The 19903-nt window shown below is 54.5% G+C and overlaps 1 protein-coding gene across 1 annotated transcript in view; it reads right to left on the bottom strand.

Annotated features, from left to right (window-relative positions):
- Nucleotides 1-638: 638 nt before the first annotated feature.
- NIBAN2 (niban apoptosis regulator 2) overlaps nucleotides 639-19903 on the bottom strand; it is a 63287-nt gene continuing 44022 nt past the window's right edge. Inside the window, exons 5-14 of the mRNA XM_032165182.2 lie at nucleotides 18873-19040; nucleotides 13114-13229; nucleotides 12400-12504; nucleotides 12145-12307; nucleotides 5655-5842; nucleotides 4236-4391; nucleotides 3663-3779; nucleotides 3334-3441; nucleotides 3108-3219; nucleotides 639-2672 (exon numbers count right to left, since the gene is read on the bottom strand). Coding sequence (XP_032021073.1) covers nucleotides 2086-2672; nucleotides 3108-3219; nucleotides 3334-3441; nucleotides 3663-3779; nucleotides 4236-4391; nucleotides 5655-5842; nucleotides 12145-12307; nucleotides 12400-12504; nucleotides 13114-13229; nucleotides 18873-19040 — 1820 coding nt within the window. The 3' untranslated portion in view covers nucleotides 639-2085. The remainder of the gene's footprint in view (nucleotides 2673-3107; nucleotides 3220-3333; nucleotides 3442-3662; nucleotides 3780-4235; nucleotides 4392-5654; nucleotides 5843-12144; nucleotides 12308-12399; nucleotides 12505-13113; nucleotides 13230-18872; nucleotides 19041-19903) is intronic.

Below are 19903 nucleotides of genomic sequence, written 5' to 3' on the forward strand. Positions count from 1 at the left end.
CCCCAACAGCTGCAGGGGCTTAAGGGTTGTTCCCGTGCCACATAAGCTCAGCCGAGGTTCCCTACCTTCCAAGGCCTCAGTTTACACGTCGGTGAAATGGTGGTGATGACAGTGTCCACTTTGTAGAGCTCTCTTGAGGCTGCTGTTCCCGCACACAAAGTGCTTGGCCCGGAGTGAGCGCTTGGTAAACAGTAGTGTGTGATCGGGAGCGTTGAAGGAGCCGGCATCACTGTTTGGATCCAGCCCGAGCCTGGGCCCACTCCGCTATGGGCACCCCAGGGCCCTGAATGGTCTTGAAGCTGCTGCCTGCCGTCGTCCCTCTTGGCCTCACCATCGCCCAAGGCTGCCTGAGGGGCACCCGGCACAGGTCTGGCTGAGGAAGCTGCCTGAGCTGCCACCAGAAGGCAGGTCACCTTGGACAAGTCCCTTCTTGCTGAGCCTGTTTCCTCCTCTGTAAAATGGAATAAGAACTCAGATCATAAACATAGCGGCACTCAGTCGAGAAGCCCAGAAAGCCAAGCCATAGGGGGGCCTAGACACAGTCCCCAGCCAAGACCCCCCTGTCCCCTGTCCCCTACCCCCACAGCACCACTCAAGGCAACTGGCTTTAAATAAAGCGTTTATTGATTAGTAAAAGCATGAACAGTGTGCATAATATTTTCAATACAATATCAGGGAGGGATGATGGGAACCCCTCAAAAGGCACTAGAGGTGCAGATCTTCGGGACAAGAGGGAAGAGATGCGCCAGAGACCAGGGCTGGGGCAGCTGGGGGTCCCTGAGTGCCAGGCGCCACCACACGTCCTGTGGGTCAAGGCCCCTCCTCTGGGGAGCAGATCTAGGGCACAGAGGATGCAGGGCTGGGAGGGGAGCCCACCTCGAGGACCCTGAAGGAGTCTATTTGTGCCCTGCCCCCCGCAAAGCAGCAGGGGAGGGGGCCCTGGGCCCATCCTGGCTTGACCCTTGTCCCAGGAACAAGAAGCTGAGGAGGGATGACAGCCAGGCCCAGAGTGACTCATAAGGACATCCAAAGAGGGGACTGGGTTTTCAGAGGGAAGTGACTTGGTGACTGAGAGGCAGCAGAGGTCAAACCATAGCCTGACCCCAGAACCTCAAGGAGGGCCCACCCAACCTGTACCCCTCAGGAGCCCCGTCCGGGTCCCCAGGCAACCACTGAGGACCTCGGGGTGGCCTGTAGAAGACAGAGCCCAGCCCCACTACACCCCTCGCTCCCACTCCATCCCCAAGCACCAGAGGGACGGGGACCAGAGGGAGACCTGTGGGCCAGGTGGGCAGGAGGGAGGCAGGCTGGGGCCGGGGGAAGGGGATACACATGCCCATAAAACCTCAGGCTCCCCATAACCCTCACTCAGCCATCTCACTCACTCACTCCCAGCATCCCCCAGGATGGGGGTCCCCTCCTTCACTCAGGACACTTCCCCTCCGCAGACCTGCACGTTCTGGGCCTTTCTCATTTCACCCCAGGCCCACCCACCCCATGAGGCACCTCCTAAATCTCATCCCTCCACCCAGCACCCCCAGCCTGGCTCCAGCCTTCTGAAGACCCCCTCCTTCCCTTTCCCTCCAGAACAGTGGGGAAAGCAAGGCTGGGTCCACCCCTAACTGTGGAAGGAGCAGGGCCAGGAGGGCAGCAGCGCTCCCTCTCCCGGTCCTGGCCCAGCCAGCTCCTAGGTGAGTGGGCGGGAACCCACTGGCCTCACACCAGCTTTCACCTCCCCCTCTCCAGCAAGGATGGCAGCACCCATGAGGGGACGGAGGCCACAGAAGGACAGGAAGGGAGGGGCTTTCCAGCCCCCCAGCAGTGTCCAGCCCTCGACACAAGCAGGAAAACCCCAAAACCAGCCCCTGCATCTGAGATCATCCCACAGAAGAGAAAACAGGGAGCAAGAAAGTGTTGACTGAACCCCATAAAGTGACTCAGGTGGGCGCCCCCTGGCGGCACCACACAGCCCTGCCCTGCTGCCACCCACAAGGCACAGACCAGGGTGCCCTCCCCAGAGCCGAGCCTGCCTGGGTCCGGAAGGGAACGGCCTGTGCCATGTGCAGCAGCCAGGGACCCACTGGCCTAGAACTCAGTCTGCACCCCTGCGCTGTCCTCGGTGGTGGTGTGGAGGGCGGGGTGGCTGCTGGGGCTGGACACCTGCTCTCCAGTCTCCTGGTCGCTGGGCTTGGGGGGCCCAAGGTCCACAGCCTTTCCAGGCAGGAGATGCTGGAGGGGTGAGGCAGGCGGTGAGGAGGCCTCAGGGGCGGCCTCGGGCTGGGGACTCTCCCCGGCAGGGGCCCCATTGAACAGGGGGCCGGCTGGCGAGGGGCTCTCAGCCCGCAGACCTTGGGCCAGCAGGCCTCGGATCTCGGTGACACTGTCCGGGGACGCAGGTGGTGGTGACTCAGGGCTAGCCTCAAAGGGCAGCCCCGCCTCCTCATCCTGGACCACGGAGACCACCTGCTTGGCGCGCCGTCGCTTTTCCGAGAGGGTGGCTGCTTCCGGGGTGCTGGGGCTGGGGCTGCTGCCCCCGCCGCTGTTGCTGTACTCCTCGCCCCAGTCGATGGGGGCGCCCTCGGCCAGCAGGTGCAGGTTGGGGTCGCTGTTGTGCATGACCATGCTGTCCCGGTATAGGTTGTGCTTCCTCTGCACCGCGGCCTCCTTCACAGCTGCAGGGCCACAGGGGAAGGGTCAGGACATAGCACTGATCCCACAGCCGCTCCTGCGCTGGACTCTGCGCAAAGGAGAACCGTCTCATCCCGCCATGGGGGTCTGTGATTGGGATGTGACTCATTCCAGGCCTCATTGCTAAAAGCAGCAAGGCTGTGATGCTAACTCCAGGCCCAGGCTGGTGACCACATGTCATCTAATCACTCATCTGACCCTCCCAGCAAAGCCAAGGATGCGAGAAGAAACTAAAGCACAGAGATGCAAGGCTAAGGCCACTCCTGGGGCCACACAGCGAACAGTGGGCTTCACCCAGCCCCCAGGTGCAAGTCTGGGCTTTTCTTTGAGCCTTAGCTGACCCCCTCAGCTGCCACCACTTCTCAGCTGCCCCCCCAGCATCCTCCTGGCAATAGTCCCCACCCCAGGACGGCACCCACCCTGGAGGATGTCCTTCATGACGGTCTGCAACACCACCTCCTCATAAGTGTTTTCCACCAGGATGAACCTGGCAAAGTCCTCGAAGATCAGCTCCTGGAACCGGGGCAGCTCCTGCCCGGGTGGGGCAGCAGAGATGAGAGGTCAGGGCCAAGGGTAGAGGGAGGTCTGTGGGCTCCATCCCCCAACTTAGGGCCCAAACGGCTGGAGCAGGTGGGGGCTGCTCACCGACTTGCAGGTAGGAGCCAGCTTCTTGAGCAGGAACGGGATGCCGATCTGCAGCAGCGCCTCCCGGAAGAACCTCTTCCGCACAGAGCTGCTGTCATAGTCGTATTTCTGCAGGAACAAGGGGGTAGGGGGTTCTGCAGGTCAGTGGGCTCCGTTGGCCCTGAGGGTAGGACGAGGCCAGTGGTCTGACCCAAGCCTCTGAGTCCTCATCCACACAAGAGGACCATGGCGCCTCCTTACAGGGACAGCAATCCTGGTGGTGGCCGGGGATGGGGCTCGGGGCTTGGCCTCACCTAGGACCATCCGGGGCAGGGCGTGGGGCCACTCACCTTCAGCACCCGCTCCAGGACCCGCTGGATGGACTTGCACAGCTCCTCCTTTGTGGGCCCCTTCCCCAGCTCCTGGTGCAGGAGGGTCTCGAACGTATACACGGCATTGTCCATTTGCTGCGGGGCATACCGCGGACACGTGAAGCCCCCGGGGTGACCACAGCCCCTTCCTGGGTGCCGCTGAGGGGTCCTCATCCTCAGCCAGCCCCCCACCCCGAGGCCTGCCAGGGAGGAATGGCGAGCGGTCTGTGCCCACTCACTCATTTGCCCACTCACAGCGCTGCACGCTGGGGCCAGTCCCTGCCTCAAGACAACAGGAAATATGGGAAGGGGCCTGGGGGAGCAAGGAGAGCTTCCTGGAGGAAGGGGTCTCTAAGCTGAGACCTGGGAAGTGAGTCAGAATTAGCCAGGTGGGCAGAAGCACAGATGTTCCAAGCAGAGGAGGAGACAGCGTGCCAGACAAGCATGGCTACGGTGTGACAGGGAATGGAGCAGAGGGGACCCTCCTGGGCGAGGGGGCCTGTGGAAGGCGGTGGGCAGGGTGTGGAGTGGGGAGCATAGCCTCAGGTCTACCTCCCACATGTGGATCTGGGCTCGCTGCTTGAACACGGACGTGCTGGACACATCAAATCGCTGCTGCAGCCCGTCCAGCCGCAGCGACTCCATCTTCTCATAGCAGCTCTGCATCTTCAGGGGGTGGTACGCCAGCCGGGACAGCTTCTCCATGTACTGCAGGGAGTGGGGCCGTGGGGGCTGAGCGGGGCCACCCTGTGGCCAGGCAGCACCCCCCACACACTTTGCCTGGGTCCTCGAAGTCCAGGCCCTGGGGCTGGCGCCTGCTACCAAGGATGGCCACCTGGTGCTCATGGCCACAAAGGTAAACCCAGGAGGGCCCAGGACAGAAGCATGAGGCTCTGAAGGCACGGAGGGCGCAGCCCAGTGGCACAGAGCTGTGGAGAGGCAGCCTGCGTGCCGGGAGAAGGCTCTCATCCCTTCTGAGGTGCTGGGTGACCTTGGGCAAGTCATTCACCCTCTCTGAGCCTCAGTTTCCTCGGCTTCAAAATTGGGAGAGAACTTTCATGCTCTCCAAGGTCTTCTCCAGGTCTCAGATTCTGGGATTATTATGGTCTGTGGACTCCCCATTTCAGAGTATAAAGGAGGAAACTGGCTGGGCGGGGTGGCTCACGCCTGTAATCCCAGCACTTTGGGAGGCTGAGGTGGGTGGATCACGAGGTCAGGAGATCGAGACCATCCTGGCTAACACGGTGAAACCCCGTCTGTACTAAAAAACAAAAAATTAGCTGGGTGTGGTGGCGGGCGCCTGTAGTCCCAGCTACTTGGGAAGCTGAGGCAGGAGAATGGCATAAACCCGGGAGGCGGAGCTTGCAGTGAGCCGAGATCGCGCCACTGCACTCCAGCCTGGGTGACAGAGCAAGACTCCATCTCAAAAAAAAAAAAAAAGGAGGAAACTAAGATACAGGACAAATTCGATCTGACAACTACGTGGGCTCCGGGCAGCCCCCTCAAGATGGAGACTGTGGAAGGACGTCCACCCCGAGAGCCAGATAACTGAGGTCAGGTAAGGGCAACGGCTGTCTCTATTTGGAGGGTGCGTGACTTGTGAATTCTGCCTTATCGATCTCATTGCTCCACCTGAAGCCCCCCCATCCCTCTCCCCTCCTCTCCTTCCCTCCTTCTTTCCCTCCTTCCCTCTCTTCTCTGTTAAATTCTTTTCTATTTTAGCACCACTCTTGGTTTCTAAAGGCTGATGGCTGGGAGTTAATGTTCCCTCTTTCCTCTAACTGCAGGCCCCACAAGGACTCCAACAGCCCTGGCCTCACGGCCTCTGCCCCTAGTCCCCAGCAGCCCCTCCCCGTCTACAGGGACAGCCTTGGAGGGGAACGGCTGCCCTGAGTCACGCAGCTGGGGCCCTCTGGGACAGACCAGACGTACTCTCAGGAGACCCCCTCCCAGGGGCGGTGCCGGCCTCACCTCACCCAGCTTGTCAATGCCGCCCTCGTTGATGACGTTCAGGTTCATGTCCGTGACCTCCTTGAAGAAGACATCTCGCACCTCAGTGAAGCCCTGGCTGGTGGGGACCATCAGGGCCTCCAGGATGGACGGGACGTAGGGCTGGACGTGGTTCCGCACGCACACCTCTGCCTTGGGGAGGATGAAGGCTGTGCCCCGAGGGAGCCGGGTCAGCAGGGGCTCCCCAAGGAGCACCTCCTAGCCATCCCAGAGCCCAGGTGCTGGAGGCTACTGTATTACTATCATTATTATTTTTTTTTTTTTTTTTGAGACAGAGTCTCACTCTGTCACCCAGGCTGGGGTGCAGTGGTGCGATCTCAGCTCACTGCAACCTCCACCTCCCAGGTTCAAGCAATTCTCCTGCCTCAGCCTCCTGAGTAGCTGGGACTACAGGCGCGCACCACTGTGCCCAGCTAATTTTTATATTTTTAGTAGAGACGGGGTTTCACCATGTTGGTCAGGCTGGTCTCAAACTCCGCACCTCGTGATCCACCCGCCTCAGCCTCCCAAAGTGCTGGGATTACAGGCGTGAGCCACCGCCCTCAGCCCCCATCAATACTTTTATTATTATTATTATTTTAAGAGGCAGGGTCTATGTTATCCAGGCTGGTCTCAAACTCCCTGGGCTCAAGCGATCCTCCTGCCTTGGCCTCCCAAGTGCTGGGATTACAGGCATGAGCCAGCGCACCTGGCCAATATTATTTTTAAAGAAAACCACTGGGGGCAACATTAGCAAGCTGAATGATTTCAGAGAAATAGTGGATAAAGATGAGAAATCCATGCAGGAAAAATGACAAGGTGTTCTGAGATTGGACCCTGATCTTTCTGAAACCATGATGGCAAAAAACTAAGAAAACTGCCATCTGACAAGAGATTAATAATCAGAAAATATAAGGATCTCAAACAAGTCTATAGGAAAAAAATCCTAGTAATCCAATTAAAAATGGGCAAAAGATTTGAATACACATTTCCCCAAAGAAGACATATGCATGGCAAACAGGCATATGAAAGGTACTCAACACAAAACAGGCATATGAAAAGGTACTTGACATCACTGATCAGAGAATTGCAAATCAAAACTACAATGAGATGCCACGTCACCCCAGTTAAAATGGCTTTATCCAAAAGACAGGCAATAACAAATGCTGATGAGGATGTGGAGAAAAGGGAACTTCCCTACACCGTTGGTGGTGTGAAACGAAAATATCTTAAGCCCCCAGAATTACAAAGCTAAAGGGAAAAGTCAAGCTGGGAACTGCTTAGAGCAAACCCGCCTCCCGTTCTATTCAAAGTCACCCCTCCGCTGACTGAGATTAATGCATATCTGCTTCCCTCCTTTGGAGAGGCTAATCATCAACTCAAAAGAATGCAACTATTTATCTCTTTTCTTCCTATGACCTGGAAGCTCCATGCCTGCATTGAGTTGTCCTGCTTTTCCTTCAAGTTGTCCTGCCCTTCTGGACTGAACCATGTTCATTTTACATTTTTTTTTTTTTTTTGAGACAGGGTCTCACTCTGTTGACCAGGCTGGAATGTAGTGGCTCGATCTCGGCTCACTGCAGCCTCTGCCTCCCGGGTTCAAGCAATTCTCATGCCTCAGCCTCCTAGAGCAGCTGGGACTACAGGCATGCGCCACCACATCCAACTAAGCTTTGTATTTTTAGTAGAGACGGGGTTTCACCATGTTGGCCAGGCTGGTCTCGAACTCCTGACCTCAAGTGATCTACCCACCTCAGCCTCCCAAAGTCCTGGGATTACAGCTAGAGCTGCTGCCCTCGGCCCATTTTACATATGTTGATTGATGGCTCAGGTTTCCCTAAAATGTATAAAACCAAGCTGTGCTCTGACCACCTGGGCACATGTCATCAGTTCCTTCTGAGGCTGTGTCACGAGTGCATGTCCCCAGCTTGGCAAAATCAACTTTCTAATTTAACTGAGACCTGTCTCAAATTTTCAGGGTTCACAGTGGGAATGTAAATTAGTACAACCACTATGGAGAACAGTTTGGAGGTTCCTCAAAAAACTAATAGAGCTACCATATGATCCAGCAATCCCACTGCAGGGTATATACCCAAATAAAGAAAATCAGCCCATCACAGCGATATCTGCACTCCCATGTTTGTTGCAGCTCTGTTCACAATAACCAAGATTTGGAAGCAACCTAAGTGTCCATAACAGACGAACGGATAAAGAAAATGCGGTACATATACACAATGGGGTACTATTCAGCCGTAAAAAAGAACAAGTTTCAGTCATTTGCAACAACACGGTTGGAGCTGGGGGTCATTATATTAAGCCAGGCACAGAGAGACAAACATCGCATGTCCTCACTTATTTGTGGGATCTAAAAATTAAAGCAAATTGACATTTTGGAGGGGGCCTCCCCTGTGGGAGCAACAAAAAAGGTAAAAACAAACAAACAAACAGAAAACAAAGCAATCGAGCCCATGGAGATAGAGTAGAAAGATGGTTACCAGAGGCTGGAGAGGGTAGTTGGGGGGCGAGGGGGAGATGGGGAGGGTTAATGGGCACAAAAAATAGAAATGCCGAGAGGATGTGGAGAAATAGGAACACTTTTACACTGTTGGTGGGACTGTAAACTAGTTCAACCATTGTGGAAGTCAGTGTGGCGATTCCTCAGGGATCTCGAACTAGAAATACCATTTGACCCAGCCATCCCATTACTGGGTATATACCCAAAGGACTATAAATCATGCTGCTATAAAGACACACGCACATGTATGTTTATTGCGGCACTATTCACAATAGCAAAGAGTTGGAACCAACCCAAATGTCCAACAACGATAGACTGGATTAAGAAAATGTGGCACATATACACCATGGAATACTATGCAGCCATAAAAAATGATGAGTTCGTGTCCTTTGTAGGGGCATGGATGAAACTGGAAAACATCATTCTCAGTAAACTATCGCAAGGACAAAAAACCAAACACCGCATGTTCTCACTCATAGGTGGGAATTGAACAATGAGAACTCATGGACACAGGAAGGGGAACATCACACTCCGGGGACTGTTGTGGGGTGGGGGGAGGGGGGAGGGACAGCATTAGGAGATACATCTAATGCTAAATGACGAGTTAATGGGTGCAGGAAATCAACATGGCACATGGATACATATGTAACAAACCTGCACATTGTGCACATGTACCCTAAAACCCTGAAGTATAATAAAAAAAAAAAAAAGAAAAAAAAAGAAAAAGTACAACAACAACAACAACAAAAAAAAAATAGAAATGCCAGAGGCGTCTGAATCAGAGCAACTGTGTCTTAAATAGGAGCTGGGTAAAATGAGGCTGAGACCTACCGGGCTGCACTGCCAGACAGTGAAGGCATTCTAAGTCACAGGATGAGATAGGAGGTTGGCACAAGATACAGGTCATGAAGACCATGCTGATAAAACAGGCTGCAGTAAAGAAAGTGGCCCAAAACCCACCCAAACCAAGATGGTGACGAGAGTGACCTCGGTCGTCCTCACTGCTACATTCCTGCCAGCACCATGACAGGTTACAGATGCCATGGCAACGTCAGGAAGTCTCCCTATATGCTCTAAAAAGGGAGACATGAATAATCCACCCCTTGTTTAGCATGTCATCAAGAAATAACCATCAAAATGGGCAACCAGCAGCCCTCGTGCTCTGTCTATGCAGTAGCCATTCTTTTATTCCTTCACTTTCTTAATAAACTTGCTTTAACTCTATGGACTCATCTTGAATTCTTTCTTGTTCAAGATCCAAGAACCCTCTCTCTCGGGGTCTGGATCAGGACCGCTTTCTGGTTATAGAATGAATAAGCCCTAGTATTTGATAGCGCAAGAGGGTGACTATAATCAATAATAATTTAATTGTACACTTAAAAGTAACTAAAAGAGGCTGCGCAGGTGCGATGGCTCACGCCTGTAATCCCAGCATTTTGGGAGGCTGAGGCGGGAAGATCACTTGAGGTCAGGAGTTTGAGACCAGCCTGGCCAACATGGTGAAATCCCATCTCTACTAAAAATACAAAAATTAGCCGGGTGTGGTGGCACATGCCTGTAATCCCAGCTACTTGGGAGGCTGAGACAGAAGAATCACTTGAGCCTGGGAGGCAGGGGTTGTGGTGAGCTGAGATGGCACCACTGCACTCCAGCCTGGGCAACAAGAGTGAGACTCTGTGTCCAAAAAAAAAAAAAAAAAAAAAACTAAAAGAATATACTTGGATTGTTTGTAACAAAAAGGATAAATGCTTGAGGGGATAGATACCCCATTTCCCATGATGTGATTATTACACATTGCATGCCTGATCAAAACATCTCACGTACCCCATAAATATGCACACCTACTATGTACCCACAAAAATTAAAAATGAAAGTAAAATAAGAAAACTGCCAGCCTAGAGGTGTCAGCAGTGTTCTGCTTAGCTAGAAGTAGACAAAAACTCCTTTAGGATGGGACTTGCTTCTTCGTTTGAACAAAAAGAACAATAGCAACGAAAAACACGTTAGTAGATTCAATGAGCCTCTTGGTTTTACAAAAACTGGGCTGATCCTCTCTGGAATAGTGTGGCTGGCTCTGCATAATTATGTAAAAGGCTTCTTCCTTGTGGGTGGGGACCATCTCCAGAACATTCTGACCAAAGCATTTTCACCCGAGAATATTTAGATGTCCACCCCCATCCCAGCCCAGCTAATGTTCTTTGTTCCACACAAGAAATGTCAACTCTCAGTGTCCTATCCAGCTGTCAACCAATACTCAGGATCTGGCTAGTAAAGAATAACCTACAGGAGACCAGGCGTGGCCACTCATGCCTGTAATCCCAGTGCTTTGGGAGGCTGAGGCAGGAGGATTGTCTGAGGCCAGGAGTTCGAGACCAGCCTGGGCAACACAGTAAGACCCCCTTCTCTCTCTTTAAAAAATTTTTAAAAGAGACAGACTTTTGCCCAGCCAAGAACCCTTCTCTACAAACAATTTAAAAATTAGCCAGGCGTGGTGGCATGCACCTGTAGTCCCAGTTACGCAGGAGGCTGAAGTGGGAAGGCTACTTGAGCTCAGGAGGTCATGCAGTGAACCAAGATTGTACCACTGCTCTCCATCTAGAAGATAGAGCGAGACTCTGTCTCTTAAAAAACAGGCTGGGCGGCCCGGCGTGGTGGCTCACGCCTATAATCCCAGCATTTTGGGAGGCCGAGGTGGGTGGATCACGAGGTCAGGAAATGGAGACCATCCTGGCTAACACGGTGAAACCCTGTCTCTACTAAAAATACAAAAAATTAGGTAGGCATGGTGGCGGGCGCCTGTAGTCCCAGCTACTCGGGAGGCTGAGGCAGGAGAATGGCGTGAACCCGGGAGGTGGGGCTTGCAGTGAGCCAAGATCACACCACTGCACTCCAGCCTGGGCAACAGATCAAGACTCCATCTCAAAATAAAATAATAATAATAATAATAATAATGGCTGGGCACAGTTGCTCACATCTGTAATCCTAGCACTTTGGGAAGCCAAGGTGGGTGGATTGCTTGAGCTCAGGCATTTGAGACCAGCCTGGGCAACATGGCAAAACCCTGTCTCTACAAAAAATACAAAAATGTGCTGGGCATGGTGGCACATGCCTGTAGTCCCAGCTACTTGGGGGGTTGAAGTGGGAGGATGGTAGAGACTGCAGTGAGCCAAGGTCGTGCCATTGCACTGTAGCCTGGGTGACAGAGTGAGACCCTGTCTCAAATAAAATAAAATGAAATAAATAAAATAAAATAAAAAGAACGTCCCATGGGAAAGTGACAATTGCTAAAACTGAGCTCTGCAGATGTGTTATGGGGACCAAGCTGGTGAAAGGATCCCATCTTGCTGGGAAGAGAAAGGCATACGGGCTGGGCACAGTGGCTCATGCCTGTAATCCTAGCACTTTGGGAGGCCAAGGCAGGCAGATCACGAGGTCAGGAGTTCAACATCAGCCTGGCCAACATGGTGAAACCCCATCACTACTAAATATACAAAAATTAGCCGGGCGTGGTGGCGCGCGTGCGCCTGTAGTCCCAGCTACTCAGGAGGCTGAGGCAGGAGAATTGTTTGAACCCGCGAGGCGGCGGTTGTGGTGAGCGGAGATCGCACCACTGCATTCCAGCCTGGGTGACAGAATAAACTGACCTGGGAAAGCTATACTTGCTGAACGTAGATGTACTTTAAAATGACACATGGTAAAAATCTGTGACGAGTCAGAGATGAAAAGAAGGCTTGAACCTCCAGAACAAAAATTTTTCTCTTCAAGTTCTGGGCTTATAGAAATAATAGCCACAAAACAACTCACAGGGGTTGGAGTACCACAGTGCAGATTTGACTCTAATTCTTACAAATGATCAATGAGCAAGTCATTGTTGTGAAATTTACATGGATCATGAAATAAAAAGAAAGTCCACCTTGGCCCCTGGAGGGCCCGTTGAGCATGGGGGTGGCTGCCTACCTCGGATCTTGCTGGCAAGGTGCTCCTTGGAGGTGATAATTTGGTCCATGTCGGTTCGGATGATGGCCTGCATGGCCGGCTGCACCTGCTGCACCTTGGACAGCACCTCTTCGAAGCGCGCCTTGGCCTTCTCGTACACCATGCGGTACACAGCATCCGAGATCTGTGGGCAGAGCAGCTGAATCAGCACCAGGGCTGAGGGCACCGCACCAGCTGCAGGTCCCATCCCCACTCCAGGGCCCCAGGCCCACCCACCTGGATCCACTGCCGCTGCCGCTCCTGCGGTTTCCCCTTCAGCCGCGGGCCGAGCTCTGCCTTCAGCTCGGGGCCCAGCTCCTCCATCACCAGGTTGCTCAGGATCTAGGTTGAGGAGGCACAAGCCAGGCCAGGGGCTGGAGAGCGCTCAGCTGGCCTGTTTCTCTCTGCATTCCCACAAGCCGGGCCGCTCCAGCCCCCACCTCCTCCGTGACTGGCCCATTGCTTCACCCTCCCCGCTGCCCTCTCTCCTGAGCTTCATTCCCACAGGTCCCAACTGATCTGCCTGGGTGTCCTGTAGGATCCTCAGACTCAAGGGCCAGCCCCAGGGCCTCTGCACAGGCTGCCTTCCCTACCTAGAGTACCATACTCCCTCCCTGCTTTGCCTGCACATGGAAGTGTACATTTATTTGCCAAATGTCTGTTTCTCCTGCTAGACAGAGAGCTCCCTGAGGGCCAGGGATGTGTCCACATCGTTCCCAGCTGCACCCCAGTGTCTCGTCCAGGGTAAGTGCTCAGATGCCCAGTAAGTGATGAATAAGACAGCGAGTATCTCCACGGCCACTGGCCCTGCACTTGTCCAAATCTAAGCACGTCATCTCCTTCCAAACCGGCAGCGCCCCAGAGCCCCATCTCTGTACCCCGCCCCCTTCCCTCCCCTGCTGGGTCCTCAGGTGACTTCCGAGGTTTCCTCACCAGCCTGTCTGGCCTCACCTGCACCTCATTCCCACACAGCATCTCCCAGGTGCCGTAAAGCTCCTTGGACTGTCGGTACATGCGGATGGCATCTGTGAACGCGGGGCCCTCCACCTTGGAGTCCTCGGGGATTCCTGCCCAGGAGACGGAGGCAGAGAGGAGGTCAGCACATGGCCCAGCGGCCTCTACCACGACCAACTGACAACTGACCAGAACCCCCCCACACACACACGGCATGCACCTCAGGAGGGGCAGCTGGGACCCTCACTCCCCTCGTCATCAGAGCAGTCATGGTTGTATCTGATAGGCAACAGCAGTAATGACCCCACCACCAACAGCAACGAGGCACCCCCCTTGCCTCCTCCTTAGCTCCTGAAATCCTCCCAACCACCCCAAGACCTGGGCACTATCATTTGCCTTATTGCTTTACAGATGATTACAGATGAAGAGACAACTGGTTAGAGGCCAGGCCACGGGCCCAGGGTCACAGGGCAGGGAGTGGCAGAGCCAGGACTAGAAGTTCCCGTCCCATGAGCAGCCACCCAGAATGGCCCTAGAGGCACCCAGAGACCCTCGTTCGAGCCCCGGTTCCTCCCTTACTGCTGGATCAGGGCCCTTTGAACTTTGCCTGGAACAGGCTAGGCAGTAGATATTCTCAGCCCGGCAGGCAGGCCATAAAACCCCTCCCACAATGCTCGCCTCTACAGTCGCAGCACAAAAAGAGCCATGGACCATCCAGAAACAAATGAGCATGCCTCTGCTCCAATAAACTTTGTTGACAGAAACAGGTGATTGGCTGATCTGGGCCCATAGGCCATAGGTTGCAGAGCCTGGTTCTAGATCACTGAACCCCAAACGGCCTGTTTCCTCTTCCGAACAATGGAACAATGGCCTCACAGGTCCACTGTGGGGCTCCCTGGGCCACAGTGTAGGGATAGGAGATCAGGGCCCAGCACTGCCCTGCACCACACTTTTTATCAATAACTGAGGAGCCAGCTGCCTGCCCCACTGGGCCCGGTGTCTGTCCTGTTCACTGCTGAGTCCAGGTCAGTACCTGGCACAGATGCTTGAAAAACTTTGTTAAATAACGAAGCCGGGTGCAGTGGCTCACGCCTGCAATCCCAGTACTTTGGGAGGCTGAGGTAAGGGAAATCACTTGAGGTCAGGAGTTCGAGACCAGCCTGGCTAACATGACGAAACCCCATCTCTACTAAAAATACAAAAATTAGCTGGGTGTGGTGGCAGGCGCCTGTAATCCCAGCTACTAGGGAGGCTGAGGCAGGAGAATCGCTTGAACCCAGGAGGCAGAGGTTGCAGTGAGCAGAGATTGCGCCACTGCACTCTAGCCTGGGCGACAGAGTGAGACTCTGTCTCAAAGAAAAAAGAAAGAAAGAAAAAAGAATGGAAGGGTTTACTATTAATAACAGCTAGAAAAACACCATTTCTGAATTTTTGTCATTGTTGGTGCTGTCAGTGGCCCAAACGCCAGCGAGGTGAACCCCTGAGTGAGGCGTGGACCTCCAGATTCAGTGCCCGGGAGGCAATTGGCAGGAAGTTGCAAAATCTGACTTGGGGTAAGAAGGTGGTTAAACACCGTCGAGCCAGGCAGCAGGCGGACTCCCCTGGCCGCGTGCCTCTGACCGCCGCATCCCCAGAGCCCAGGAAGGGGAAACGGAAGCCTGTGCATCAGAAACCCAAGGCTCCCACCGCCATGACTATGGGCTGAGTCACCACCGGCAGAGAAAAAGCCCCTCTCTGGATCCCTCCCCTCCCCACACCCAGCTGACCACAGAAATCACTGCCTGTCAGAGCCGCAAGGGAGCTGAGCAGGGGGAGGCCCAGCCCTCATCCCTACAGCGCAGCTGCCTGGATGGGGACGGGGCCCTGTGGGAGTATCACTCCTGCATTTCAGGGACCTGAAGTCAGGCAGGAGTGACAGGAGCAGGGCAGGGATGTTCCAGCCAGAGCAGCATGCAGAGCCCTGGGTGGGGGCTGCCCACCTGGGCCAGGGGAGGAGGTCCCCCTGCCACCCTGCCAACCCACCTGCCTCTCAGAAGGGCATGGTCTCCTAGAAACCAAGTTTTGACTAGAAAATCTGGACAGTGTGTTACCTGCAGGCTCTGCCACAGGTAGAGGGAATTTTCATCCTGCGCGCACCAAGTCAGGACCGGGACAGCGGGAGGGAGGCCGGCCAGCCTTGACCCTTGGGATTCTCTCTTTCTGCACACCCAGCCGCTGAGTGTGACAAGTTTCAGGGTCACCCCTCCTGAGCTCTTCCCGTGAGGCCAGCTCTTAGGGGCTGAAGTGTCTCCACACCCCCCAAATTCATATGCTGGAGTCCTAACCCCCAGTACCCCAGAACATGATTGTATTTGGACCCAGGGTCTTTTTTTTTTTTTTTTTTTTTTTTCCTGATTAGAGTCTCACTCTGTCACCCAGGCTGGAGTTCAGTGGTGCAATCTTGGCTCACTGCAGCCTCCGCCTCCCAGGTTCAAGCCATTCTCCCGCCTCAGGCTCCCGAGTAGCTGGGACTATAGGCACCCGCCACCATGTCCAGCTAATTTTTGTATTTTTAGTAGAGATGGGATTTCACCATGTTGGCCAGGTTGGTCTCAAACTCTTGACCTCAAGAGATCCACCCACCTCAGCCTCCCAAAGTGCTGAGATTACAGGCCTGAGCCACCACACCTGCCCTTGGTCCCAGAGTGTTAAAGAAGTAAGTTAAATGGAGGAGATGAGGATGGGACCAAAGCCAATACAACTAGTGCCCTTAAAAGAACAGTACATTTTGGCTGGGCACGGTGGCTCACGCCTGTAATCCCAGCACTTTGGGATGCCTAGGCGGCAGGATCCCAAGATCAGGAGATCAAGACCATTCTGGCTACAAAAAGTTAGCCAGGTGTGGTGGCACACACCTGTAGTCCCAGCTACTCGGGAGGCTGAGGCAGGAGAATCACTTGAACCTGGGAGGTGGAGGTTGCAGTGAGCCGAGACTGCACCACTGCACTCCAGCCTGGGCAACAGAACAAGACTCTGTCTCAAAAAAGAAGAAAAAAGAAAAAGAAAAGTACATTTCTTCTTGAAAGAAGAGAAAACACAGGCACACAGAGGCATGACCCTGTGAGGACTCAGGGAGAAGGTAGCTGGCCACCAGCCAAGGAGAGAGGTCTCGGAGAAACCAGCCCTGCTGACACCTTGACCTCGACTCAGACCTCCAGCTGGGAGAGAACAGATTTCTGCTGTGTAGCCGCCCGGTCTGTGGTATTCGCTATGGCAGTCTTGGGAAACTGAGGCCCCAGCCCTGGCTGAGGCTGCACACACATCAGCTCGTTGAATCCTCAGCTCACTGTGCCCTACTTTTCCCAGGGAAAGAACTGAGGCTCAGAGAGGCAGTTACTGCTCAAGGCTACTCAGCTAGTGGACGGCAGAGCGGGGCTTGAACCCAGGACCAGCTGACTCTAGCCAGACCTGGAGACCTTCCAAGAAAGGAAACTGCATTCCTCACTCCCAGACAGCAGACAGAGGGGGACCGCGGTCAGACAGGAAGAAGCCTTGACCTCTGCACCCCAGGCCAACACTGAGGACCCGGCACAGCCAGTGCCCCAGCTGCCTCCTGCCACCCCCAGCTGCTCCAGGAATGCAGGATGTGAAGGGGTCCCTGGGACCGCTGGTGTCCGCCCAGATTGGCCTCCTTCCCCCCACCCCCAACTTCCTGGCAGCCCCCGGAGTGAGCAATTCCAGGCTCCACAAATTCCAAGCCCAGCCTCCAAGACGGAGGAAGCAGAGAACTTTCTCACAGTCCGTGGGGTGGAAGGAAGGCCTGAAACCAGACTCATCAGCTCCCGCCCTGGGAAGAAGGGGCCACCCGGCAGGACACCTTCCTGGCATGGGACACCCCTTCATTCCCTGGCCCAGCAGCTCTCCTGGGCCTCCCTCTGGTCTACTGCACCCTAGAACCAAGAACTCCCCCATGGCCTTCCCGCTGAGTGCTCACTGTGCGTGCCAGGCTCACGGCCAAGTGCCCCACCCAGACCAGCTCTTCCCAATCATCTCTCGAGCTCAAGTTTATCATCATCTCCACTGCACACATGGGGGACTGCGGTGGCCGTTCCCCACCTTGTTCTGTGCCCATCCCTTCCCTATCTGGCGCAGGTCACCTACCCTGCCAGGCCAGGTCAGCCGTTAGCCTTGGAAACCTGGAGAGATGGCACCAGGCCAGGGGCTGGGGAGGCGGGAGGGCCCTGGGCCAGGCAGCCAGAGCCTTGAGTGCCTCCACCCAGTCCCAGCCCACAGTCCCCGAGACCTGGGAACAGGAGGCCCTTTGTAGGCAGCTGGGCCCAGGTGGCAGGGGCTGGCCTGACAGAAGACCTGGTTCCTCCTGCTTGGCAGATTCCAGACAAGGCAGAGGTGGCTCTGGAGAGGCGAGCAGGAGGGGTGGGGTGAGCTGAGTCCCGCAGCAGCAGCCCAGAGGCCACTGGTGCCCACTCGGTCCCCTGCAACCTTCCACCTCTGCACCATGTGGCACTGCGCCCAAGGGTGGGGCGGGGGCAGGAGCTTCCCTCAGGCCAGATCACCTGGAAGCAGTTCAGTGTCCAAGACTGGGTTGTTCCTTCCTCAGGGGCAGAAAGACCCCCAGGGACCCACCCTCACCTTGGAAGACCATCCTCAGCCTTTCTGTTCAAATTCCTTAGAGGCCTTCAAGGCTCTTCCAGACCTGACCCAGAGGCCTCCCTCCAGCCCCTTTCAGGTCACCCCCTCCCTGCTTCAGGGCCTCGTGCAGTTCCTCCTCCGGGCCTACCCCTACCACCTGTGGGTCTCCCTTCATGCTGACTGCCTACCTCTGCCTGGAACACTCATCCCCTCTCCTCTGTGCAGGATGTGAGGGACCCTGGGACTGCTGGCATCTCCTCCTTCAGGTCTGGGACTTCTCCTTCAGGTCTCTGCTGAAGCTGAACCATAACCTCCTCAAGGGAGCCTGCCCTGATCAACCGCTCCCCCAACACACACACACCCTCACGGCTCCCGGGATGGCTCCACCCAGCACCCAGCACAGCTGTAAGCCATTATCCCGGCATCCTCTTCTGTCCATCATCTGTCTCCCCTACCAGACTGCCAATTGTAGGAGGGCAGGCAATGTTTCTTGCTCCCTTATTGCACCCCTAGTGCCTAAATCTGAGTAGACACTAAAATCAGAGTAGACACTAAAAATGTTTGTTGAATAAATGAGTGAGCTGGAAGAGTCACCCCATAAGTTTACAGATGAGAGCAATGAGGCCCTGAGGGAGGCAGTGAAGTTTCCAAATCACCCTGCAGGTTGGTGGTTTAAAAAAAAAAAAAAAAAAAAAAAAGATATAATAAAAAAAAAATCTTTACCAAGCATGAAGCAGACTCTGTGAATCCTCATAACCCCGCTAAGACACACAAGGCATTATCCCACTTTACACAGCCTCCAAGAGGTAAGTCAGTCCCCTAAGGTCACATAGCTGGAAAATGGCAGAATCAGGATTGTGACTTTGTGACTCAGGGTCCAAGGGCTCAACAACCACACCCCTCTTTGAATAATTTCCTACTTCTTTCCTGAGCAGCACAAAACTGTTTTCATCAAGGAAGAAGACTAAGGGTGGTATTACATGGTTTCTTATAACCCCAGAAGGGAAATTAGAACAGCCTGTAGAGCAGGGTTGCCACACCATACTCAGCCACTAGGTGTCACCATTCAGCAATAACCCAGGTCCTGCCCCTCTCTCCCACCGCCCCTGCACCCACAGGCCACTCACCATTGTTGCAGTGCCGGATGCAGTCCTGCAGCACAGCCTGCCACTTGTCCTGCTCGGCTTCCGTCATCATGCAGAAGTAGTAGTGACGCGCATAAGGATGCCAGAGGATGAGTGGGAACTGTGTGGGGCACTTGAGGATGGGGGCACTGCCCGACTTTGCTGTGGTCCCTGTGGAGACAGTGCCTTTTGAGCAGCTGCCCTCTGTGGTTGCCCTCCACCAGAGGATGGCAGAGAACTGATCCCTTGGCATCAGCTCTGAGGTCAGGCTCAGGCCCAGAGAAGGCCAGCCTGTCCCAGGGTGACCAGCGAGCCAGGGGGGCGGGAGCAGCCTTCTTTCTGGCTGTGTCCTCCTCAGCCCAAAACCTGAGTCCAGCATCTGTGTAGACCCATTTCTTACAGTGGGTAATAAGTCACATCCACCTCACTCTTGGGTTAGGTTTTAAACTCTGTGTAAAGCACAAACAACACAAGGTCAGAGCCCCCAGGTTCAAGGGTCAAGCACTATCTTCTTGGGTTTCCCTTCAAATTTCGGCTGTGGAGGCCAAAGTGTGGCTTAAGTGTCCACATGGGGAGGGAGGCATGTGGGGAGGAACAAAATACAGCAAAAGGAATTTTTCCCTCCTTCGATTTCATTCTCAAGGATATGTAAGATCCAGTGAGATAACTCGTCCTGGGCTGTGACCCTGCCACTGTTGTTAATGATATGACAATAACAATTCTTCTTTCTGCCCTGGCTCTGGGTTGGCCTGTACCCCTCCAGGGTCCACACAACACCCTGAGGGCAATCCTCTTGGTGCCTGTGCTTTGTAGACACTGAAAAGGCTGAGATTCAGAGGGGGGAGTGACTCGCCCGAGCAGACACTGTGAAACAAAGACAGAGTCACGCTGGAATCCAGGAATGCCGCTGGAATCCAGGAGTGCCGCTGGAATCCAGGAGTGCCGCTGGAATCCAGGAATGCCCAGGCCCTCCATCACCACAGAATGGAGGCATGACTCTATTCTCAAGTCCCTAGGGCACGACCTGCCCCCCA

This window comes from Hylobates moloch, unplaced genomic scaffold (assembly GCF_009828535.3).
Source record: "Hylobates moloch isolate HMO894 unplaced genomic scaffold, HMol_V3 SCAFFOLD_10, whole genome shotgun sequence".
NCBI classification, from domain to species: domain Eukaryota; kingdom Metazoa; phylum Chordata; class Mammalia; order Primates; family Hylobatidae; genus Hylobates; species Hylobates moloch.